The 26,714-nt window shown below is 42.5% G+C and overlaps 1 protein-coding gene across 1 annotated transcript; it reads left to right on the forward strand.

Moving 5' to 3' along the window:
- Positions 1-26,714, forward strand: LOC144109558 (uncharacterized). Its single transcript, XM_077642383.1, has 10 exons — positions 1-17; positions 2,037-2,075; positions 5,032-5,073; positions 10,459-10,488; positions 11,402-11,498; positions 16,232-16,335; positions 19,081-19,107; positions 20,354-20,377; positions 23,681-23,828; positions 26,683-26,714. The coding sequence occupies exons 5-10, from the start codon at positions 11,444-11,446 to the stop codon at positions 26,712-26,714; spliced, it is 390 nt and encodes a 129-aa protein (XP_077498509.1). The 5' UTR covers positions 1-17; positions 2,037-2,075; positions 5,032-5,073; positions 10,459-10,488; positions 11,402-11,443.

A 26,714-nucleotide genomic window follows, 5' to 3' on the forward strand; every position in this document is an offset into this window, starting at 1 on the left:
TCAAACACTTTCTGGAGGTGAGTTTTAGTTTTAATTGCTGAAAAAAATTTCTTCTGCAGCTTGCAGGCAGGATATTTCCTTGCATTCCTACGATGCAAAGTTTAGAAGGTCTCATATTTAACTTCGTTAAGCGTGGAGGCAGCGAACGGGAGAAATTAGGTGGTAAACTGCGCTTCCTGAGATGATAAAAAGTTTCTTATTTGCAATAGAGTAAATGCTGAACATGGAGCTCGTACATAGAATAGAAAATAAATTCGATTGCAGAAAAATATGAAAATTGGTTTTTGGGGAAAGAAAAATGGCGCAGTAAATCTCTCGGTGTAATAACTCTCTCGGGAGTAATATCTTGTTGGACACCCCAACCGCGCCATAAGGAAAGAGATGAAGGTGAGAATGGCAGAAGAAAGGAAGGCAGATAGTCCCCTGACAGTCCTCTGGCAGATAGTCCCCTGAGAGCAACCTAGGAGGCAGGTGGGCCACCTAGGTCACGTGACCTTGAGGCGTCATCGCAACCTGCCCACCGAATAATGAGCGAACTGCCCACCGTGGCAGGTGTCAGTTAAATTAAAGATTGCACATTCGGGAAGAGCAGCCAGGGCCGCACAAGGAGAAATGCTGGGAGCACCTGCCATCGCAGGGCAGTGGCGAATGGCTCAACCGCTGCACCACTGCGCCAGGAGGGGTATGAGGACTATAAGTATGAGGGTACAAGTATGGGTATGAGGGATCTATGAGTGTAAAGTATAGGGTGACCTTCTGCATATATGAGGTTAACCCACTGAACTATCGCGTCATACCTTAAGCAGCCTAAGTTTCCCCTTCAATTTTTTTACTACATCCCCCGCTCTCATTTTTCTGTTCCCACATTTTTGTTCACGTAATGCCCGTGACTAGTGGGTGTATAAAGGCGAAGGTGGTTAAAGGCGCCTATGAAATTAGGAGAAAAAGGGGAATGCAACGCAAGATTATTGTTCTTTTTGCATGACCGTTTTACTTAGCGTCGTCCTTATCTTGGTCTTGATCTCGCGCAGGAAGATATATGCAGCAGCGAGGGGTGCCAGAAAAAACTTCGCAACAACTCTCTGGCGCGGGAGCAAAGTGAAGAAGGGTATAAAAGGGTGTATGTAAATAGCAGCGGGTTAACGATGAAGGAAGTATATTGAGGCCGTCGTCTCCATTACAGCTCAAGCGAAATCACGTTGCGGACTTTGCAGAATTAAGATATTTTTTTTTGAGGCTGCCAGAATAAATATGCAACAATGATAATCAAGCACAGTGGAATAAACAGTTTAATAAATAATAGAATTTGATCTCTAATCTAATGACAGTTTTCAATTCATGGTTCAGCGCTGCGGGATCTTTTTGACCCGGTGTAATGCTGCGCTTATGAAGCTTTCTCGGATACCTTTTGGAACGTTCCGTATGGCGATTTTGCATACTTGACGATGTTTTCCGTGTGGAACACATATTTATAAGTATCCTGTATGTTTCCTCTATGAATTGTGTGGAAGAGACAGTGTCTATAGGGAGCTTGCGTATCGGGTGCCGTGATCATCAAGCACACACACTTTTCACGAAGCTACCACGGAGGAGGAAATGGGAAGAGAATAACAAACAGGCTTCTGCCACTCTGCTGGTACACAAACATGACGACCAGTCTGATCTAGGTACATGCTATTTGCAGGGACAGTTCGGATCATGCATACTAAAATACATCATACACAGACTGCGTGTGTGACGTAATGAGTAGGATGGAAAAATTCTGGAAAAACCAAACAAAACCTAAGTGCAAAAACACTAAAACCCTGTGAAAACAGCGCAAAAACATACGAAAAAAATGACTATTGCCATGCCCTTTTTTACGTCATGGGAGATTCCAATTTTTTAGTCCATTGTCCTTGGCTGGCGAGAAAGGTTTCAGTACAAGTTCTCTACTACAATACCGTCTTCCATCTCGTAAATGAATCCTCAGAAATACTGTATTACTCACCCAATGACGATTACGTTGCCTGTTGTTTTTTGCTTTTTTCTTGCAGAAGGGTGTGATTAATATTGCTTATTGCTCTGAATCGTGGGTGAGTACGAAATCAATAGTATTGTCAGCTATGTTTGTGCGCCATGCAGAAAAAAAATACCTTTGAAGCCTTTTATTGAAGCGTCAAAGTACTGCTGTCATCGTGAGCAGGAAAATTCGATAGTATTCGGCCCGAGGAAATTCTCACAAGCTTCGAGCAACAGTCAATATAGGTCCCGAGCTAACCTAACGGGAAAAAAAATTTTACTCAATACATGCAGGTGTAAGCATTACTTGCGCCGTTAAGCAAAAATCCGTGTCTGTATATGCGGTGACACTTCATGGTAGCCATAAAAGAGGGCGTCCGCATGCAATCTGGCAGCTGGCGGTTAAATTATTGACTGGTCGCGCAAGGTTTCTCAGGAAGAGCAACCTGCATCGCACAATTTCCTTCGACGGCAGCGGCTGTCATCACAGTGGAGCGGCGGCACTCCATTGGACCCATACAAGATGGCGTCCGCATGCAAGCTGCCAGGTGGTGGTGAAATTATTGACTGGTAGCGCAAGGTTGCTCAAGAGGAGCAACCTGCATCACACCAATTCAATCGATAGCAGCACGTGTCATCCCAGTGCAGCGGTGAATCTCCATGGTACACGTAAGAGGTGACATCCCCATGCAACCTGGCAGGTGGCGGTTAAATTAAAACGTTTCGAGAGAGGCTGCTCAGGAAGAACAACATGCATCGCACAACATCCACTGGTGGCAGCAGCTGTCATCCCAGTGCAGTAGTGACACTCCAAGGTGCCCATGAAAGATGCCATCCGCATGTAACCTGCTAGGTGGAGGTTAATTTTATTTACTTCTGTATTGATACCTCAAGTGCTCTTTTTGTGGTATCGCATGAGGGGTGGGTCGTTTCAGCATGTCGATGATTTTTTCAATGAACTCCTTGAAGTGAGGAATATAGGTATGGTGAACTGAGTCGACAATTGATTGGTCGGCAGTTGATCGGCAATAATTGATCGCGCGAGGTCGCTCGGGAAAAAAAAAAACTTGGATCACACAAATTGCACCGGTGGGAACACCTGCCATTCCAGGGCAATGGCACACCACTTAACCGCTGCATCACTGCGCCAGGAGTAGTATGAGGACTCCCAGAGATCTATGAATGCTAAGCAGAGAAAAACCAGTTCTGCGTATATGGGCAATAGCCCATTAGCTATCACGTCACATCCTTAAGAAGGATCCTCGCGGAGATCAGAAGTGTTGTGGTGCCGTCGCGGCGGCGGCTATGCAGAGTCATGCAGAGGTAGAATTTCCAGCTGCGTGGCATCGGTTCACGTCACGCCGCAGCGAGCGGCGACTGCGTTCACGGAGTGAACGGACGGGATGCGCTTTCTCAGAAGTAAGCAGTCTTAAATACGTGTCCCCTTGAACGATAGAAACACTGAGTAGCCAATAAAATTTAGCTGTTTTTGCAAGTGTTGGTAATATGGTGCATGGCCTTGAACTTTGAAGTTGATTCACAAAACTGTGAATTCACAGAACTGTGAGTTAAAGTGGCAAATTGCAAATGTATTACATTAGACGTCGAATTTTCAGGTTCAATGACGCAATGCGTTGTAATGGTTGTAATACACGACGAGATTTATCTCGATTGATCGCACACACGCGGATTCAATTCTGTATTGTTCTCAACTGTTCCAATGGCTTTGCTCCTCACGTCTCTAAAGCTCGTCCTTAGCTTTAAAGTGGGTACGGCCTTGAGCGGCGGGTATTCTTCTCAACGCCCGCTGAAAACGCTTATTGCTGCGCCGCCGCCGAATCATTTTATTCAGGTGCCGCGAGCGCTACAAACACTGATCATACATGAATGATCATTTGGCAACAATACCCTAGAATCATTTGCCACACTGGTACTTGAGCTACATGGCTTCGTTTACACCAATATGCGCTTTATTCACGTGGACCATAACTGTAATAACAAGTTAAGTCAACTTGTAGACATCATGATTATTACTACTCTTAGGTCACTTACCTGCTTGATTTGAACATTTTGTATTTGTAGGGACCAATTATAGTGAATTCATTCTGCATAACATATACAATGAAAAATTACTATCTTGAGTTCTTGTGGCCCTGCAGTGCAGAATATACAGTGCAGGCAAAAGACCAAAGATAAAAACTTTTTCATTTTAATTATCACGTCGCAATTTATCCAACTTAGGTGCAGGGGGCATCACACTTACCTGCCCCCCGGTGCTGCATGGATATGCGAACAAAAATTTTCGCTTTTGTAAAAGGGTCCTGTCGCCCACTCGTACTGTTTTGAGGACGCTCTTTACAGAGCCCCGTCCACATATCAACAGAAACTAGTTATAGTTAAAAAAAAAAGAAATTTAAAAGCCTGAGCGAATAATAATCAGATGACAAATTTTTGTTCAAGCAATATTGTTGCTGATAAATGAAAGGGAGAAATTTCTAGCCCACTGTAGGCTGTGGACAGTCACTGAAATTTTTGACACACTCAACAGTTTCGGGCAAAATTCTGAAAATTAGAAAACTTCAGATACTTTTCCAGAAATACTGAGGGCAATGGTCCATTCTTGTGATATGTAGCAAAATCTTTCTTTTAAAGTGTTTTCATCGGTCCCATCGAACCGTTAAGGCTGCCATAGAAAACCAATAGGGAACAGTTTTGACAATAGCAAAAATGTCAGGAGAAAAAAAAAATTCAAGACTCCCGTCGGAAGACGTGCGGATATGTTGATTGTTAACTGAACCCTTACGTTACATGAAAACATTGCGTTCATAAAAGGTTTCCCCCTCAGAAATGCGTTTGTACAGAATAGCTGGGTATTCCGTCTACAGACAGTATGTGTGGTATTTTAAGTTCAATGAAACTGCACAAAATACAAATGAGACCAAGCTTTCGCCATTAACACATCGTTAGTTGCGACTTACAAAGCATACGTTTGCGTTTTGAAAAATGACCTTGTTTTCGTTCCTTTTACAGCGTCCTACTGTACATGACCGCCCCTTAGGCAGATACGGCTACGTGAGTACAGAATTGCAAACGCACAACCTCTATTCCTATAGAACAGGAAGAGTTCCATATAGAATATCGCTGCTAATAATGATTCAAAACAGCTCAGCAAACACGAACAAAAGGGAGCCTAGAAAAAACAAGAGCTCTAGCCAAGTGGCTAGAGAAATAATGGAACTGTATTACATGCATAATTCTGGAGACAATTGCGTCAATCGGCAATCAGTAGTGGTTTCACAAAACGAACTAGATATCCTTAACGGAGCATATCTCGATTGATAGCGTTCATATGGACGCATCCAGGGTTATCTTCCTCTGGCCAGAGCATTTGTTGTTGGACACGTGTGCAGATAGTTCGCGCTTTGTATACCAGTTTTGTTTTTCTTTGCTTTTTATCTAGGCTTCTTAAATTGTATATTCTTCTGTTCCCGTAGTAAATTTGAGTAAAAGTCATCGCTTGGTTTGTCTACGCTGCCTTTTGTTTGTGTTTGCTGCGCTGTTGTGAATCATGATTATCGACCAACTCGGCCAAATTTCTTCACTCATCAGTGGGATAGCTACAAGATCGGTGTACATGAAAGGAGTTAAATAATTATGTGAGAATTACAGACCGATTACAAGATTGCCGTCAAATGAACGCACGTTGGAAACAATTGTGTCCAGACATATAATGTCCGGATAGTCTAAAAATTATATTTCCAAAAATCAGTATGATTTCTTCGCACATCGTAACGCAACCACACTGCTCGAAGACTTCCCGGGTTATGTGAGTGCTGGAATTGTAATAGCTCTATTCGCTGATCTGCAAAGGGCTGTCGAGTCGATGGGTCACAAACTACTTATTAACAAATTAGAGCCTATTGGATTGGAGCCTATTGAAAACGTTTTTCACTATTTTTTTTGCCTAGTGCACACCAAGCTGTTAGTGCTTTCAGGGTAGTGAAACACGGCGTTCGAAAAGCATCTTTTGTATTGGGGCCAGTATATTGTCGCGAAGTGGTAAAGGCAGTCCAGCGGTCAGGAAGACAGTCAAAGGGGCTTCCAAAAGAAAATGTTTTTTGGGCAGACCTGCGCCAACAAAGAAATGAATGACTCGGCGGCGGCGTACCAACAAGCGTGCTCGGTGGTCGTCGAACAGAACGCCTGCGGTTTTTGGCCACGCTCGTTTTAAAGCTAATAATGAACTTTCTAGATAAGAACCAAATCAACTAGAACAATCTGAAAATATATAAAAGCAGGTGCTTATGCCCGCGATCAATCTAGATAAGCCCGGTCACACCTCGCCTCAGAAACAGAAAGATGTAGCCGCGCGCCGTCGGCTTTGGGCGTCAACAAACAGAAGACAGATTCGCTTGTAATGTTTATCTACAAAAATGACCTTGGGGAACTGCCAACGAACGGAAGAGTATGTCAATACGCCGTCGATACTGGCCTGGTTCTTGCTGATGAAAACTAGAATGATACTTTAGATGTAGTGCAATTGGATAGTTATACAGCTAGAATTCTTTGAAAAGAGTTATATATATATATATATATATATATATATATATATATATATATATATATATATATATATATATATATATATATATATATATATATATATATATATATATATCTGAACAAAGATAAATTGAAATTTGCCTGTTCTCACGATAGTGGTGTTTAATTCCAAGCTATATTTTCACAACGAAAATTGCAGAAATTGTTACTGGGTTGGCGTTAAATATTCGACGACAATAACAGACCTAAGCTTCTTTTTCGATAATACCTTGTCACGTAAGTGCCACATTAAAAACTTTGCGAAGAACTTACATGCGGTGTCGGCTTTATTTATTTATTTATTTATTTATTTATTTATTTATTTATTTATTTATTTATTTATTTATTTATTCCAAATACCCTCATGACCCAGCGGGCAATATTGAGGGGAGTGGAACAAGAAACACACATAACAGGAAATTAAAATACGTTCATGGGTTACAGCACACATACTGCACTGCACTGCACTGCACTAAGTTGTACATATATTCAGGAATTGTGCACATCCATAGAAAGCTGCAGAATAAAAAGGAAGAAATAAAACAAGAACTAACAAATCACAAAACTACAAATCAACAAAACAGATTTCATGTGGGACTGCGAACCGAAGGGCACACATATCATGAACAAGAAATGCAGGCACTTAACTTGTTCTTGAAATTCTCTAGATCGTTGGTGAGTGCTACATCTGCTGGCAAGTGATTCCACTCGTACGATGTAGTTGGGATGAAAGAATTTAAGCGAGCGGTAGTGTGACAAGGTGGAACGCCAACTTTGCGTGAATGGTCAATGCGCGATGAAACATAGGTGGGCGGAAGGAGCAAAGCGTTTTTCAAAACAGGATTCAGATTGTAGATCTTAAAAAAAAGACACAGTTGTGAAATTTTTCTGCGCAATGAAAGTAATGGCAGTGACAAAGTATTTTTCATTATTGTGACACTTGATGTGCGGTCATAGTTGTGGAGGATAAAACGAGCGGCATGGTTCTGAGCAGCTTCCAAAACAGATATAAGTGACTTAGAATGAGGGTCCCATATCGACGCGGAGTATTCAAGCTTTGAACGGACCAGTGTTTTATAAAGAAGGAGTTGGACTGAAATGGGTGCATTCGAAAAGTTTCTTTTTATGTAACCGATCATACGGTTAGCGTTTCCAGTAATGTATGTAATATGCTGGTTTCAGGATAAATTGTACACCGAGGTATTTATACGAGGTAACCGGGGCTAACGAAGCATTGTTGATGCTGTAAGAGGCTGGTGGCGAGACGCCTTGACGTGAGAAGCGCATGGATTTGCATTTTGATTCGTTTAAAACCATTTTCCATTTTATACACCAGTCAGTAACGAAGTTAATATCTGCTCGCAATAAGTACACATAATTAGGGTTTTTAATTTCACGGTTTTTAGTAACATGTCTAAGTCTACCTGTGGTATTGATGTTCCAAAAAATGATTTAGAAAGCTGTCGGAAAAAGAATCGTTAAGTGTAGAATTACAGTTATGAATTGGTGTCGAATTATATCAAGAACGCATTGCGCTCAGTTTACACCTCTTATTAAGCTTAGTTACGATGCATTCCAAACTCTCCTTATTAATCAAAAATTCCTCTAATTTGCCAGCTATATCAGAGTTGATGCCAAATCCCCTCACCCAGTTCCCGTCTCTCCACTAACGTCAGCATAGTACGTGCCCACCCTTTAGCACTGTATACGCCTCATCTCTCCTTCTAATCTCGCTAAGCCCTAGCTCATCTCTTGAGCCGCCGCGTTGGCTGAGTGGTTACGGCGCTCGGCTGCTGGCCCGAAAGACGCGGGCTCCATCCCGGCCGCGGCTGTCGAATTTCGATGGGGGCGAAATTCTAGATGCCCGTGTACTGTGCGATGTCAGTGCACGTTAAAGAACCCCAGGTGGTCGAAATTTCCGGAGCCCTTCACTACGGCGTCTCTCATAGCCTGAGTCGCTTTCGGACGTTAAACCCCAATAAACCAAACCAAGCTAGCTCATCTCATTTAACACCCACTAGTTTCTCGAACAGCATTGCTAGACTGACCTCATTGGATAAGATTCTAGAGTTAAACGTTGCGAGTTTTAGTTTTCAATGGCGGCCGGTCTGGAGCCAGCGGTTCCTATCACCCCCCCCCCCTCCCCCCCGTTTAGCCGCAGGTCTGATCGCCGCCTGGGACTCATGGCCGAAGTAGCTAGTTGATTCATATACGACGTGTGGCGAAGTATTACACCGGCGGGGATAAATCCAGTTCAGGCGAGCGAGTGCGTTGTTGACTCGTCACCGCGAGCAAGCCGCACTGCTGGTCTGCTTAGGATATTCCAATGACTGGCGGATGTATTATTTTGTCGGGTTGAGAATTGAGCAATTTTGCGATTTGAACCGTGGTCCTGCTGAATGCTGGGCAGATGCTACGCGCCTACTAATTGCTGCTTTGCTCTCGGATCTGCTTATGTGACATGAACATCCATTTTATGCTCCTACGACGTGATTGCGCCGAACTGAGAGCAAAAGCATGCCGACAATTGTTGTCGATGGAGTTTGGTGATTCGCATTTACTGCTCAGTGATAAGTCCTCAGTTTTTTAAAGTGAGCGACATCGATAGCAAAATGACTACACTGGCAAAGTGCGTCTAACATGAAGAAGCCAGTGCAGCGTAAGTTGCACAAAATCGACTGTCATCTTTATTACCGAGCTGCTATTCGTGGTCCGCTATTTCTATGAATTCAAGCATCTGGCCTCAATAGGGGGAAAACGAAGATCCCTAAGCCCCGTGAACTACACAGATCGAATCTCTTTTCAATTTCTTAGCCGGTGTCTATTTCCCTTTGTACGAAGTGAGCCGCGGACGACATCGAAAACAAATTAGTGGTTTTTGGGGAAAGCAAATGGCGCGGTAACTGTGTCACTTATTCGACCAGGACGAGTTTTGCTTTCACTACGAACTTTCTCAGAAAGCTGTATAGCTTTCTTTTGTAGCCATATGGCTGCGCTTTGGTGCCTGCCAATGAGCAATTACTCCCTTATCAGAAATTTACTCCATCTCGGGGGATTCCCCAAAACATTTCACCATCACTGTTCCCACTTCGAGTTATTCATCACTTCGCTCTCGCCCTACCATTTGCTCCCAGTTAGCTCAGTGGGTTGAGCGATTGCTCCACTGAAGCGGTGAACCCGGGTTCGAACCCCGGACCAGGAGGAAATTTTCTTTAACTACGAAGTTTCTGAGAAAGCTGTATAGCTTTCGTTTGCATCCGTATGACTGCGCTGGGGTGGATGTCAATGAGTAATTACTCCCTCATTATAAATCCCCTCTATTTTGAGGGATTCTCCTCAACCTTTGATCAGTAACATCTTTTAAAGAGTGACGCGCAAAACAGCGCTGTTCGAGGGCTTAAATTTGGGCATGGGTTTTATTTTCTTCATTTATTAAGGTTGTCTATCCAGAGCTAAAAACACAACCCATTTTCATGTTGTGAAGAAACGTGGTACTGTTCGATTGGCTCTTCTAATTTCACCTTAGAGATTTAGCAACATAAAAATGCTAGGTGCGCCCAAAGAGACCCGCCCAGGATTTATTTCAACCAGATGAGGTTCTCGATTGTGGACTGGCATATAAAGACACAGTACCTCTTGATAGAACAGCAACCACTTTAGCGGCTATTCAATATCGCCACATTTGTCGCAGCAGCCCTGTTCCATAGCCCCTGAGGTACAGCTATGTGTCAATGATGCTTGTTTCTGTATCCGTGGTATTCTCGAGCCGTCCTAGCGCTCTGATGAATAATAATGAACGCCTTCTTAATTTCTTTATTTTCTTTTGTTTTTCATTCACTGCGCGCTGCTCTATAGCTCGCCTACATTCTCCAGCAAATACTCAACGTAAGTGCCAAATAGTTTTTGCGTTCAGCACAGATTTACCTTTAACTGGTAGAGATTTATTTGCATTGGTTCGCGAACACAAATTGATTACCGCAGACACATTAAGTAACGCTGCACGTACTTTCTGCGAGGCTTGAACTGTCTGCTGAACACCAAGCAACATCTGTACTTCATTTTGGACAGAAGAGGCTAAACAGATCGAAGATAAAAAAGGAACAAATAACGCACAAACGACCGTGTGCATGCACTTTCTTTTTATTTTCAAAACCACACACTTATAGCTACAAACCAAAGACCCTACAGCTCTCACGCACTCACTCAGAGTAAAATCTAAAAACCACATCATCAGTCAATGTCAGAACCTTTGGAATAAAAAATCAAGAAAAATTTGAAAGCGAGTACCACATGTATTGTCAAGGAAAGCAATTATTTTACTTTGTACTAGTAAGGGTGGCTGACTAACGCATTGTTTTCTTTTATGAACAAAATTTACACGCATTTTATTCCCCCTTGTCTGATTTCAGTGACAAAATCCGCCAACTATTACCACTTAGCCAAATTGTTCTTCGAATCTCTCTACACTTTCCGTTTCGCGGCAATAAATTTCTTGCATGCCAATCTCAGATTTCTTGTGCTGAAATATTCTTATTGCTTTTGTAACTAAGAGCGCTGAGGCATCATCAGCACACGTTAGAGTTGCCATTATTTAATTTCATAACAATTTAATGCTGTTTTCAAGGCCGTCAGCCAATTATTACTTTATATCATAAATGTCTATTGTAGGTTAACTTAAAAACAATTTCTCGTGTCGCTTCTACAGAGCGGCGAGATGGCGAAACTTGAGTACGATCCCTGATATCCTATTTGCCTTTTCGCCCAGTCCTTGATAGAAAATACCAAGTTTTTGTTTTAGCGCACGTTATATGCTACGCACTGGGAGAGTGCTGAAGCCACGATGAGTGTGTTCCAAGGTTTCATCGTGCGATTAGCCAGAAAACTTCAGTCTGACGGTGAGTTACTTTGTTGTTGTCCGCACAAATGAGCGCACTTTGGTTGAAAACAAAAAAAGATAGTTTTTAGGTTTAGATTAGTTCTCCTTGGTGTATGGAAGCCACACAATCGGCGGCCGTAAACCTCTTAGGGTGGTTGCTGTGCTTTGGAAAGACTAGTGATTATCCAGGTTGGGCAAGCGCAGTCATCTTCCGTACGTTGACTTGGCGGCGCGTCGTATGAACTTCTAAACTCGTACTTTCGGACGTACTTTCATCCTGACGGGTGGATTTAGTGGAAGGTTCGGGTATCAATATCTGGACCCATTCCTTTGTGTCGTTTTTTTTTTGAGGGGGACGGGGCTGCTGATACGCAAGAACAAAAGTGAAGATAACGCCCCTATTTTTTAAGACACCTTCTCTGTATCAGCACAGCTTCACTCTTCGCAAGAAGACGCCATTGGACACTTCTGTCCATTTACTCGTCGCATCAAGGCCACAGGAGGCAGAGGATTTTAAACGATCAAGAAATAGCGGCAATAGCAGCAGCCGTTGAGGAAGCATTTAAGAAAGGCTCCGTGATACAGTGGGATTATAATGACTTAGGACGACCTTATCAGTTAGAAAGTGAAACAAATAAACGGGAAACCACTGGACAGGAAAAAAAAAGCCATGAAGCTCGTTGAATAGGGTATTAAGGGGGTCAACAAATAGCGGCGGGTGGTTTCAAGGAAAACAAAGAGAGGCAAAAAAGACGCAGCTTTCTCAAGAGGAAACAGACTTCAAATAGAAATCTTATCGAAAAAAGAATCCTGAAGTGCAGATCTTCGCCCAGGGCAAAAAAAAGCAGTCCATTTATTGCTGGTTGGCTAAGATCGCAATGAAACTAAATTTGGACAAAGAAAAATCTCCAACCGTATAAACTGCTTCGGGGAAAATAATGAAAAAAAAAAGCAGGAACAAATTCAAGATCGTGATGGAAGAATGTTTTGTTTGACAATGCTGCAAAATACAGCAGTTGCAGCCACAATACCTCCCCGAATAAAGAAGCAGCATTGGACGGCATAATCGAAAGGAGCATAGAACTGACCAGTCATAACAAGAAAAATTCGGACGCTAATAATCTTAAATGTACAACAGCAGGAATGGACGAAATTTCATTCGAGGTGATCAATGTAATTGGCCCAGACAGCAAAGTAACGTTGTTAAAAGCACTGGGTACAATCATATCATATTAGGGCCGGATATGGCGCCCGGCTGCTGACTCGAAAGACGCGGGTTCGATCCCGAATTTCGATGAAGGCGAAATTTTAGAGGTCCATGTGCTGTGCGATGTCAGCGCACGTTAAGGAACCCCCGGTGGTCGAAATTTCCGGAGCCCTTCACTACTGCGTCCCTCAGAGCCTGAGTCTCTTTGAGACGTTAAAATCTAATAAACCATAAATCTTATCAAATTAGGCAAGTCCGGACTAGTGGCGGCCGAAAGAGCGAAAACCAAAATAAAATTTTTAAACCGATTGCGAGCACGATTGTTCCATACAGGCCGCCAACACAGACAGGGAAATTGAAATTGCAGATATGGATAGAGAGTAATAACATACCCGGAAAACTGCAGGACGGGTTCAGAAGTGATAGGCACTTCGACGATTGTCTGTTCGTGCTTATCCAACGCATATGAATAGCTAGGTCGGAAAACAGGCCTTTGTATTGAGCCTTCCAAGACATGCTAGGTGTGCACGACAACCTTAGCTAGGAATTCCTGTCGAACAAAATTGACGATTAAGGTATCGGTCATGAGATAATTGACTTCCTAAAGGAAATATACCGAGATAAGAAAGTTAAGAAAGGAGTAAGGCAGGCTTGTCTTATATAACCAATCGTATTCATGGTATATATAATTATGAGAAGAAGGCAACAGGAAAATAATGTGTGCAATATTCTATCGTACAAGTTGCGCGGAACGTTCATAGAGCAACGGCTTTCCTCTTTAACACAAGCGGACGGCATTTACTATTAGCAGATAGCCAGGAACATGTTAAGACTCTGGTTATTGCCTATGGAGGCAAAGGAGCGGCTACAGGCTTCTGTTTTAGCCCTAACAAGTCAGGTCTGATGATTTTCAATGCTTCCATTGATAACAAGCTTACAATACAAGGCGAAGGCATGGAAAGATTGTCAGAAGACGAGTATCTACGAGTAGGGGGAATTGGAGCATAGAAATAGATGAAAAATCACGAACTGACTGTTAGGGAGGAAGTTTGGAGAGATGCCGTGGTAGTGAAGCATAGTTAAATATGAGGGCCCAACTGGTGTGAAGTACTGAGAGGCATTTAGAAAAAAAAACGTACGAGGGCTTATTCTGCGAATGGAATTGGGTGCCTAAGGACACAAAATCAGTCGGGTCAAGAAATAAATCTCAGAGATGATGGGAGATCACTGCTAAGGTGCCCACGGCACAACCACGGACGTGTCAGTACACGACGGCATTGGCCGGCCTTTTTTCGAAGCACGGGATACTTAGAGCAAAATATTATATGAAGAACGCCTAAGAAAATTTGACGATAACAATTTAAATACTTATTCAGAAAGAGCATCGATTCATAGTGGTAGAAAAAGGACCTGGAAACTAACCAGTTGGTTTGCAGGAAGCATGGACGGGGAAGTTAAGGGCTTTGAACGACAGGGGAAAACACGCAGAAAGTAACAACTGCATGTAATACATGAGCGGAAAAGAAGCATACTGTATAACTGGATAGAAATGGAAAAAAGAAAATCTGTAACGAATCGTTCTATGATAACCCAAGAGGTGGAGCCCGTATCATTGAATCTAGATCAGGTGTCTTAGAAAGTGAAGTTACAGAAAGAAATATTACGTAGATGACGCATATGAGTAGTGGCTGGTAAACTTGTAGAAATAGCTTAATATCTTATTCTAGAATTTGGTCCTATTCATCAGAACGTCGTTGAAGGCACAGCCACTTTTTCTGGGGCGCCAATATTTAGAGATAACAACGGTTAAGTGAATGAACCTGCGGTAAACTTTAGCAAAAAGCGATCGTATAATTAGTGGTCCTAAAAGCAGGGGTGATGACTTCAGGCTACAAGTTCAGGATTAAAACATGTATTGTAACAAAACTAGTCAATTTAGTAGAATATGCCGAAAGGTTGGAATGATTGGTAGAATATACGGCAAGAAAGCATAACATATTTGAGACACTAACCACACCGTTTAGAAGAGTATGCTTGTAATTTTTATTCTGCTACTCTTGATTCAGTGCCGTATTATAGGGAGAACTGCTCCCAACCTTGGGGAATTCTTTTCAATAAGACGCTGCCTCCTGCCGCTAGCAACAGCAAAGATCTCCCTCTTGGTGCTCGCTCTGAGTGGGCACGAAGGCTGGCAAATATTAAAGCATCAAAGAAGTCTAGTAGGAAAAGGCATATTTATTGGAATTGCAGAAAGTGCCTGGTTTGTTTATATGGACTTGTTCATTTGATGTAAATGCAGCTAGAGAGCACGTCGGGCCGATATCTAGTGCCCAATATGCTTTCTGAGCTTTGGAATCAGTATCAGTGACGGTCAGCCACACTCGGTATTTCAATGAAGGTGAAACGCAAAAGGCGCCCATGTACTGTAACGATGTCAGTGCACGTTAAAGAACCTCAGGTGGTCGAAATTATTCCGGAGCCCTCCACTAAAACACCCCTCTCTTCCTTTCTTTCACTCCCTCCTTTATCCCTTTCCTTACGGTGCGGTTCAAGTGTCCAACGATATATGAGACAGATACTGCGCCATTTCCTTTCCCAACAGCCAATAATAATAATAATAATAATAATAATAATAATAATAATAATAATAATAATAATAATAATAATAATAATAATAATAATAATAATAATAATAATAATAATATCGAGCGCTAAACACCTTAATGTCCCGTTCTCTCCAGAATCAGATGGACGCTTTCTCAAATTTCGTCACATCTGCAGCAATTAAATTGGCATAAATTTCGGGATGTATGGTACACATACACGAGAAGAAAATAACTGCAATCACACAGACCTCCGCTTGAACCCACGTAAGCGTGAACCTATTGGGTTGCTTGACTGAAGTCTCAAACCACTCAGCAATACCAAAGTCAACTGGTGGGAACTCAATAGTTTTTTCCAGTTTATTTTTTAAATATTGCCACAACCCACCGTCTAAAAAGTCCAGGATGACGTGTTAAGTCGGTTATGGGTTTGCTGCTTATCAGTGAACTCTTGACGGAAATAAATTCCTTTTCTTCTTTTTAGGTAGGAAGTTCTGACTTTCAACTTGTCCGTGGGAAGCCGGAAAAAAGAATCAGTTTGGGGCTTCAACAGTCTCTTATGGGTGCCTTACGTGAAAACACGTACTTGATTTTTCTCACACTGGCGGCTTTAGAGAATGTCTGCAGTCCTTTAAAAAAGTGTTATAACCGCAACTAATGTCTGTTTTTCGAACTATAACTAGAATAAAAGCCGCAGTTAGCAGAGTAGGCCAACTTAAATGGTAAAAAGTCATCTTTGCTAACTAGGTGGCTGACTATAATTCCATTTATATACAGACCACCCAAGCTAGAAGTTCGCGAAAAATCTTTTTCGACCGTGTTATTAATTAGAAATTTGTGAAAGTGTTTATTTTGCAATACGTGATACAAACATAAATCGTATAAGTTGGCATTCTATTTGTGGAATTTCATTCTAACTGTTTTACACGTCTTGACCTCTAGTGGCCGACCCCCTCGAAAAGGAGCTAAAGAATTTAAAACCACCACAGAAAGAACTTAGCTGCTCCTTGTTTCCAAAAATTTGTCTGCCATCCTCTCTACACGTGGTAAGCACGTCATCTACGCAGCTTTACTGTTCTCATCTTTTTGAGGCCAGTGCGCCTGAAAACATTGAATCACTTACTGATTTATGTTTGGTTCATTGAGTCACCTTGCAGCAATTTCTGAATATCCTTCGCTGGACTGACATTTAGTTTCCTGTATTATGCATGAACGTGAGCCCTGGCAACGCCGGAAATTTGAAGAGGAAATTCCCTGCTTTTTTAGGGCCTTGAAATGATAAAAATCTTTATTCTTGTTTTTAACCCTGATGAGTGTGATGGTTGGGGCAATTGGGTGAGTCACATGAGGTTCCATAGCTGGAAAAGCAGGCACAAGAGTGAAAACAAGCACTCTCCATCATACCTTTGCCAATTTTGTCAAATTTTCTTCCGTGACCTATTGGGTCTGACTGAGTTTTTAAAACTATTCCGAGAATTTTAATGCGTGCCGCCCCCGCGGTGGCTCAGTAGTTTGGTGCTCGGCTGCTGACCCGAAAAACGCGGGTTCAATCTCGGCCGCGGCGGTCTAATTTCGTTGCAGGCGAAATTCTAGAGGCACGTGTACTTTGCGATGTCAGCGCACGTAATGAGAACAGGTGGTGGAAATTTCCGGAGCCCCTCACTACGCCGTCCCTCATAGCCTATGTTGCTTTGGGACGTTAAACCTCCATAAACCGTAAACTTTTCAATGTCTCTTCTTCTATACCTTCTATACGCGAGTTGTGTTGGTTTATGCGAACAGCCCTCTAGTAGTCTAGTAACCACTGCCATCCTGCTGTGCGCATGCGGTACGAGTCTTCTGGACGAGAATACGTAAAAGCCATGCTCTTAGGAATTAAATTACGTAATCAACGAAGTATACTAGCGAAATTTGATTATGTCGTTTCTGTAGGAAGAATCACAATGAAATGTTTTCCAAACAAGGCGTTGCACACTCTAGGACGGCTCATAAATGGTGGCTGTCTGATTCGGGTATTCGCAATATCATTGTGGCCTCTATGCTCTGTATATCATCTACAGTTCGACAAAAAGCTTGAGTGGCTCCAGGCGTCCTTTTAGTTTTTCCCAACCGCATGAGTTTACAAACGTTTGCAGTCATCCGCATGCGTTTACATGCGTTTACAATCATCGCAAAGTGGGTGGTTTTGCATTTCGCCTACATCTAACTGAGGTCGCAACTGACGGAATTTGAGACCTAGACCATGAGCAAAGCAGCTCAACCCTAGAACACCTGGCCCGCAGCTTAAGGTGCCAGTTGGTTTGGGTGCTGTACGTGCCATCGCATGCGCCCATTTCTGTTCTAAGAACTCAGCAGTGAATCACGGTCTCTCACTGCTTTCATAGCATCAGGAGCCACCGCTATCAGCCGCTTCTTTTATATCTGGACAGCAACATCGACACCACAACCACTTCGTCGCGTTGCTCATAAGCAGAAAAAAAAACACCAGAGAGCGCTATATACCAGCACCTAGTCGCTGAGAGCCAAGCCAATTTGATGGTTCTGTATTTCATCTTTATTGATTATGTTGGCTCTCTTTGAGGTAGGGCAGCAAGTTTTAGCCAGGAAATCATGCCACGTCCTCCGAAGTGGGGCCAACGTTCTTTTTTAAAGTGCTAGATGATAACACGAATGGCTGTCAACATGCAGCGTCCGTTTTATTTCTTAAATACAACACAAAGATCACAAGGATGGTGATGAGACGCAAACCCGGACTTTGACCTAAAACTTATATTTAATTTTGCTCACGCTCATAAAGAGTGGCAGACGCGAACATGATACAAAAGAAGGAGCACACAACATTACCAAAGATAAATTCGCCACAAGTGTTTTATCCATTAGACAACAGCAACATATAATCTTTTTACGACAAAAACGCGATGCCACATTGACGCGTGTCTTTACTTACCTTACTTTGCTTTACTTGCTTACATCATGACTAACAAGCAATAAAATTAACTCTTAATGAGGTTGTTTGGCGCTTTAGCTGTCATAAGCCTAACGAGATGCGTATTTACACTGTCAAGGTAAGAGCACATGCACTCTTTTTGCTCGAATGCTGCGTCAAACGTTTGCATGTAAGCCATGCTAATGCAACGAAGACTTCTCCCGTCTCACTTGTGTGAATTGCGCAACAAAAATGCGGTGAAGAACCGCAATTTTTACCAACCGATAAATGCTTGTCCTCAGTAATATTAGGACGCCGCATGCGGAACGCCTGCACATTCTACAGTGCACCTACGATAGGCTGCAGCAATATTTTTTGATGCCTGCATACGCAGCAGGTGAAGAACGCTGCATCTGGCGAATGTGTTGAAGCGGCAGCCTTAAGGTTCCCGTTATGCGCAAACCGCGGCGTCGGCGCTAGTAACCCACGTCATCCCAATTTTGTGTCGAGAAAACAACGTCACGCCTGGATGTCTGGAAGCGTTCCAAATCGACTTTGCTTGATATGGAGTAGTGGCGCAGACATGTGGCGGTCATCGGAAAACTCCCGCGATCTGATTTACGCCGCTGCCCCAAAAGATGGCGCGCGGAGCCTGCGGCCGTGTGGAACATTCTCCGAAGAAAACGTATCCGCCGAATTTTTGACAGCTGCTGTTTCTGTGTTACCGTTCTGAGAGAGGCGCATTCTCTGGCGTAGTATACATGCTTGGCGCTGCCTAGCTTTCCTAGCAGTGTGCTGAATTAACCCGCAGCGTGTTGGATCATTAGAGTCACAATGTCTCCGTTCTTCCTTGTTTCTGCCACAGTGCTTGAACAATGAAGGATCCTGCTACGTAAGTGACTACTGAAAAATACTAGTCGCTGCCCGTTTAGGACCAAATTTTATTATTAACTATACGCCAGATAGCATTAAATAATACTTTTATTTCAGATTCCGGGGTGCTGTGGTGAACTGTATTTTCGCAATTTTTCAATTGTTGCCAATATTACAACAAAAGATATTACTATGTGCACATTTTGGAGGTGATGAATACCTGTTATTCAATTAAACTTATTGCTTACAAATAATTTTGAAAAGCAAGTACATATTTTGTTTTGTGTGGTGTCAAGAAGTATTTACCATGAATTAATTATTGGGCAAAAAACAAGATACTGCGCGCGTGTCGAAATAACTTGGAAAGCGGTGCTTGAGAGGGAGCCTGTGTCTTTTTCTTCCAGCTTTTGCCTTTTGTGATAGTAATGCGCAACATTCACACAGTAGTGGAGTATTATTGAATATGGGATACTGCTTCTTCATTTTTCAGTTTCTCTTGTTTGTTTATTCGTGCTAGAGTGCAACTGCTGGTCTAGGGTAAACACTGGTCCGAGGTGTAAAGCAAAGAACGAATGTAGACGGTTGTCACAATGAAATCCATAAACTATAGATATATAGAGGTATGCACTTCATATATAAAATAACCATGTTCGTGGTGTTGTAAACCTACTTCCGTGTCCAAGAATTTCTGACCAGAAAGGGAATAGGTAATTTTTCCAAAGCGTGTAACCCTTAAAATCTCGCATACACCCAACATACATACGTACACCTAAAGGATTAGGCAAACTAGAATAGATGGCAGTATAAGGGAAACATTTTTATTTAGCCATCGTATCTACATCCACACCTAACAAATGCAGCCGAACTGTCAGTGAGCGATTTGTTAAGTGCACCGTGAAATCTGAAGCAACGTGCTTTGGCTGAGAAGAATTTGATTTTCCCGCAAAAGTTCGCTTTCTCAAAACTTGAATCTTCGGACCACATACATGTCTATATGCACGCTTATGTGTGCATGTACGTTTATGAATCTAAATTAATATATATGTATGGTTACCACCTTCATGTGTCTTTAAATTTGTTGTCTTTGTTCCTTTGTGTTTGATATTTTAGTGCTAAAACTTTTTCTAACGTTTTGTAGACATTTGCTGCATTTTATACACGCCCTATGAAATACTGTGGGATATTCTAGAAGATTAATTATGGTAATCATCACATATGTACAGCAACCGTTATGCGTTTTTAATGCGTTTCTACATATTTTTCAGGAAAGGATGACTGCCATGTACTCGGTATGTACAGAAGATTATGTGTGCTGAGTCTAAAAACACTAAACAAACACATTTATTGCGTCAACTACGCATGCAAATTTAATCATAAATGAAACAAGAAACACGTTAAAACGACACAAGCAAGCACATTTTATCAAAAGTACGTTATTGAGAGGGTGGCACATAAAGAATGGACGGAAGACTTGCAGTCATAGAGAACGGCAGAGAAATATTCCCACCTAATACGAGTAGATCATTTCTTTCAACGCAGAGAAAGTGCATAAGGGCTGCTCAGTTTTATTGTTGCTTACGTAGGCTGCACTTTTTCTCCCAGTTATAATACCGATTGTCCCATGCTGAGTTTTGCCATTTTCTTCTTTCGCTCGTTTTCAGCTGTTGTCTTTTATTTCCTCTAAGTATAAACTAATCGGGAGGCAGCGAACAGGCTTTAGGCATCTGGAGTTACAAGGAAGCATTAATAATATGCATGCCGAGCCTGTGCACACCGTAACAAAAGTAAAGAGCGCAGGGCCAAACACAACTGAAAGCGGTCAGGCGAACTGCGCGCACCAATAGCTTCTCCAATATTATTGTCATATCTTCGCCCATTCTTGTCGACAAAATGTGTGCTATCATCACCGTTCCTTGTGTGCGGACGGGAAGAACCACACCTTGTGGAAATATTACGTTTGTTTACCTTGAAATCTTATGCCTCGTTTTTTTTTTTTCAATCGGTCGTGCGACGTTGAGGTTGCTTTTCTTGAATCTCTGCTAGGCTGTAGACAAACGGCTCGTAAAGAAGCGAAGTGATACCAAGCGCTCGCGGGGGCATTTGCTCCCTTCTGCCTTCTATTCGACCTTTACGCTCACCCCTTCCTGACCAATAACTTATACACTTGAAGGTATCAGTTTCAGTTTGTTTGCTGCATCCTCAGTGCTCGAGACACGAATAGGTGGGTCCTGGCTGCAAGCACAGCAAGTGCACACAGCACCTCCACCAGATGTCACGTTGTGGGGGCTGCACTCCGGAGAGCGGAAATACCGCGAAGAGGGCGTTTAAACAACACTGTTTATTGGGCTGACTTGCGCCAACAATGGACTGAATCACTCGGAGGCGGTGTAGCGACAAGCGCGCTCGCCTCGGCGGTCGTGGAGCAGAATATCGCTGCTCTCGGCCATGCTCAATTTAAAGCTCATCGCGAACTTTCGAGATAAGGTGTGCAGAGTTACTAGGACATTGTGGAAGAAGGTAGAATCGACACTGCCTGGATGCGATAAATCGAGATGAATCTGGTCGCGTCTTGCATCCACAAAGTGATGAAGTGGAGTGGCTGCTGCTTTGTAGAATTAACAAACACTACAAAAGTTCGCGGCAATGTTTAGCCTTTAGCACTTGGCCTATATGTGTAGGGGCTGAACTGTTCTGTTTTTATATTTGAAACGTTCGGCGGAGTTTTTATGTTTACATAAAAAAATGAAAGTTAGTTTTTTTTTCAGTGAATATTATTACGACGAATTAATTGGGTGATTTAATGTGGTAATTATGTGTGGCTTTGTGTTGGGAAGGCGTTGTCTTCCGAATTAACCGACTGCAGCACGGTGGCCGGCGTAATGCCACCACGGCGTGCTGCTAGCCGTTGCCAACGCGAAGTTCGGCCGGCATACATGGTAGATTATGGTGAAGCGGATTGCAGGGGCAGGAACCTAGGACAAGGATAGGATCAGCCCCGACCACGTTGTGATAGAATTAGCCCCGACCACCGTGTGCTCATCAGTGCCGACTTCGTCGTCGCCAGACTGAGCGCGGCGCAAGGGGCGCTAAAACCATGTGCTAGTACCTTCTTTGGACCTTACAACAACGTAATCCTTCCCCATTTCATGCACTCCTTCCTCTTCTTTAGAGCATGATTGCAAGCTTTGTCTCCACCTCTGTGCCTTCCCCTACCTGTCCACCTGCTCTCTCTATTAATGTTTCTAGGTTATTACCGCATATGCTACATAAGAACGGAGCTTTCACAGTCGACGTTTGTACGCCAATGTCCTCTGCTTAATTAGTTTGAAATACTTGACGTAATCACTGCGAAATGTCAAGCAGGATGAGAGAAATAATAAAAACATATTATCATAAAGTTCACAATTTTTAGCGAATGCATAATAACTAAATAATATGAAAATATGCTAAGGATAATGTTAACAAGACCGTTTATCCAAGAAAACAGAAAGGGATCAGTCAGCCAAACATTTAGGGGAGTCCCTTAGAATGGCGTAGATTTGTAATAAGGGAGCAATTACTCGTTTTCAACCAGCCAAGCGCAGGCTTACAGCTACAAAGGAAAGCTTTCTTAGAAACTTAGTAGCTAAAAATTATTGGTCCTGGACCATGGTTCCAACCGGGGACCACCGCTTCACCAGAGCAGTCTCTCTACCGACTGAGCTAACCGGGACGGCAAGCTTTTTGGTACCGCGAGAGCGGATTCATCAATAATTCGAAGTGGGAACAGTGTTGTTCAGATATTTAGAGGAATCCTCCAAGGTGGAATATATTTGTGATGAGCGGGTAATTAGCCATCTTCATTCAGCGAAGCGTAGCTATATGTCTGCAAAAGAAAGCTATACTGTTTTCTCAAAGGATTAACAATCACAAAGAGGGCAGCCTCCGTATTAATAACTGATGTCGTTCAACTCTAGACTGTAAGTTATTTCCAGCTCTTTCTCTCACTTATTTGGTTTAGTGCTTTTTTACGTCACCTATAAGACCTATTGGTACATAGGTAAGACCGTATTACCACACACGTCAGAACACAAGTACACTTGATCAGTCGGAGGACTAAAAGTTTACGAGGCTATCTTCACAAGCATTGTATTCTTCTTTCTTGTTAATTGCTACAGCTGTTTAACGCTTGGTGTGAATTGTAATTTATTTTTAATTTTAAAGCTCGCCCTTTGTCCAGTGCCCCATCAAGGGCCTGCAATGCAGTACGAAGGAATGAAAACGAATACCACGTGTCGTGTTTTGCTATTTCGATGCCGCGTATTCAAATTTTCAAATCCAAAATGTACTCTCTAGCGTTATATTGAGATTCCTTTCCAACAGACTGCTTAAAATGTTCAGAAGAAAGTAAGAAACAAGTTCGTGGCTACAGAGGCAGCACCTTTGCGTAGTATATGATGTTTCTTGAGTAGAATTGGCAGTGTTGGACTATTAAATTGGTAGTGAGCTGAGAATTAGCTTTTACAATGTGATCGCTTTGCGCTCCTTAAGATAAAATGATCAACGATGCATGATTTTCCTCAAGTTGAGAGATGTTTTTTTTCCTTTTACAGTGCTTTGTTGAAAAAGACTATCACCACACATATCAAATCTACAGGTGGCCTATCGCCTGCGAGTGGCTGTCCTATTTCCCTGCCATGATTCGCTCTAAAGAACCATGGAAGATGGGAACCACGTTGCTCCTCCTTGAACAGCTGCCATGTAAGTTGTGGTGTGCCGAAATGAAAGCCTTAGAAAAAAAAAACATTGGCCATGTTCCTATGGCAGCTATGTATGGCCATGTTCCTATACGGACTTCACGTCCCAAAGCAATTCATGCTATGAGGGATGCCGTATTGAAGGGCTCGGAAAATTTCGACCAATTGAGGTTCTTTAACGTGGAATGACATCGCACAGCACACGGGCCAGTAGAGTTTCCCCTCCATCGAAATTAGACCACCGTGACTGGAATCGAACACGTGTCTTTCTGATAAGCTGCCGAGCGCCATAATCACTGAGCCACCGCAGCGGCTCGCAGCCAAATAAAATGGGAGGAGTTGTTGATTGGATGGACTGTTCCCATATCATGGTTGCCGATGCCTCACACAGTAATTGTTGCCATTTCTAAAAAGGATAAAAATAAAAATATTTTACAAACTTGAGAAAATTTCGATAAATTACTCTTTAAGTCTAGGCTTAAACTTGTAACTCCTTTGAGCACCGTATCGATTTGCTTAGACGGAAATGCCGAAGTATATCGCTAAAAAAAAAAGAAACTAATACCATTTGAGGCGGTGTAATACGCGACGCTGCCAGCTCTATGGCAAGCACTGCGGCTAAAAATGTTTATGGTCGGAAGTGCCATGTGCGATTCTGTATGGTGATAATTGCTGTGCTTGGTTGTATACTTCTCTACATGTGTTTTGCACCCGCTGCTGTGCCGCCCAGTGGGGCCACGGCCTCGTCAGGAGACTAATTACCTCCTTTTGCCACGCCCCGCGGGCAGTACCTTGTATATCCCGTACAATAAATCATAAACAAATGATAAATTATACATAGTAGGTCGCACATGCGTACGTTTTTTGCTGCCCTGCGTGATGTGGCTTTTCGCGGCTTTAAGCATTTGAACTTGCGCCACAGGCATTCCATGTAATATGCATTTCTGGAGTGCTGATTTCTGTATCCTGTACAGCACATTCCAATTTTTCAATTCTTAAGCTCCCGTCTCCTTCTCCTGAAATGAAGACTTGGCTATCTAAGTGAGGTGCTGTGCTCGAGACTCGGGTGTCACTGGTATGAGTCAGACTAAATATTCGAGTAATATCCAAGGCAGCATAAAAAGCGAAGATCGCTGAATATGAGAATACGCACTTATACACGAAGCCGCTCAATATATCTCTTGAAAATAGCGGAAAGTAATATTATATAAGACCACAACTGAAAAACGAACGCAATGCGAAGCGCCGGTGAAAGGACGAAAATGAAAATGAAATCAAAGAAAACACCTCTGTAGATTCCTGACCACGGCAGAGTTGATAATTGGACCGAAAAGTGGTCAGAAGAATTAGATATGTGTTTGTATCAGGATATTTTTTATTTACAGATACATTAATTATATTCCGAGCCGCCGCGGTGGCTGAGTGGTTATGACGCTCGGCTGCTGGCCCGAAAGGCGCGGGTTCGATCCAGGTCCGCGGCGGTCGAATTTCTATGGAGGCTAAATTCTAGAGGCCCGTGTACTGTGCGATGTCAGTGCACGTTATAGAACCCCAGGTGGTCGAAATTTCCGGAGCCCTTCACTACGGCGTCCCTCATAGCCTAAGTCGCTTTGGGACGTTAAAGCCTCATGAACCATAAACCATTATTATATTCCCACATTTTCTTTTCTGTAATTTAAATACTCGTCACTCTAAATCTTTTTGTCTCAGTATACGGCATAACGAAAAACAAAATAACGGGGGCACGTAAGAAATTTACGAGCGAGTAATCTGAAGGCACTGCAATTTCCAGTTCCATTCTAATACTATTCCAATTCTATTTGAATCAATTTTATTTTAGTAATATTTGGATTGCACTCCAGTTCTTTTTTTAATTTTATTTTATTTCATTTTATTTGTGAGGTCGGACGGTTGCTTCGACCAATTAAAAGTTTCATAAAAGGGACTGTACTTGAGCGACGTTGTTTTCGAGTCGATGGCCTATCTAATGCTTTTGGTTTAACATACAGACCACACTGAGTGTGGTGTTAATGAGTAGCAATCGTCCTGAGAGATTTAGTTCTGTATATCTCCACATATGCTCTCAAGAGATGGACATCAGGTTGGATACAGGGTTGATACTAAGCGCCCTACTATGTATACCTTGACCTTAATTTAGCTCTCGACTTCTATATAATACCGAAAACGGAACGCGGCGGCCGGATATTGCAAGAAATATGAACCTCCTTAGGCGCACCTCATGTACGTATAAGAAATAAAATTGCCTCCACTAAAAGCTGTTCAGAAAGGTCATGAACTTTATTCTAAAGCACGCAACGCTTTTCTGTGAGACTAAGCGGATCAGTTAGATAACTGTATTAATCAGTACTCGGAGACTTCTTTTCTTTGTACCATTGCTGGCGCCACTTCCCTAAAGCGCTACTAATCAAGATCTACGCAACATTCTTGTTCGTAAACTGGAGTACAACGAAGTTATGCTTCCTTTTAAATCGTTTTTATTCGCGCCTGAGCCGCGGAAATAATTACGCTATATTCGTAAAAGCAAGCCAAGAAGTGTTAGAAGTATAGAATTACCAAGCTTGCAGGTCTAAGTAAATACTTGTCATGGCCTGTGGCTCGGTTGTTTGTTCCTAAGCTCGCCTTAAAAAAACTTGGCAGCCAATGTTCAAGCAGCCTACGTTCTGATTACTACGCACGGGAAGTGGTCTGTACCTAAAGGACGGCTCTGATTGAACTAAAATTTAACCATTCTTAGCGTAAAACTTTCCTGCGTTATATCGTTTCGATAGAACAAAGCATAAAATAAATGTTAAAAGATTCGTCAGCTTAACAAGTGCTTCTTGGCTCTTTACATGCAGGCCAAGCATTGCCCGAGAAATTCTACCCTTAG

Source organism: Amblyomma americanum, chromosome 11 (assembly GCF_052857255.1).
Source record: "Amblyomma americanum isolate KBUSLIRL-KWMA chromosome 11, ASM5285725v1, whole genome shotgun sequence".
In the NCBI taxonomy this organism is placed as follows: domain Eukaryota; kingdom Metazoa; phylum Arthropoda; class Arachnida; order Ixodida; family Ixodidae; genus Amblyomma; species Amblyomma americanum.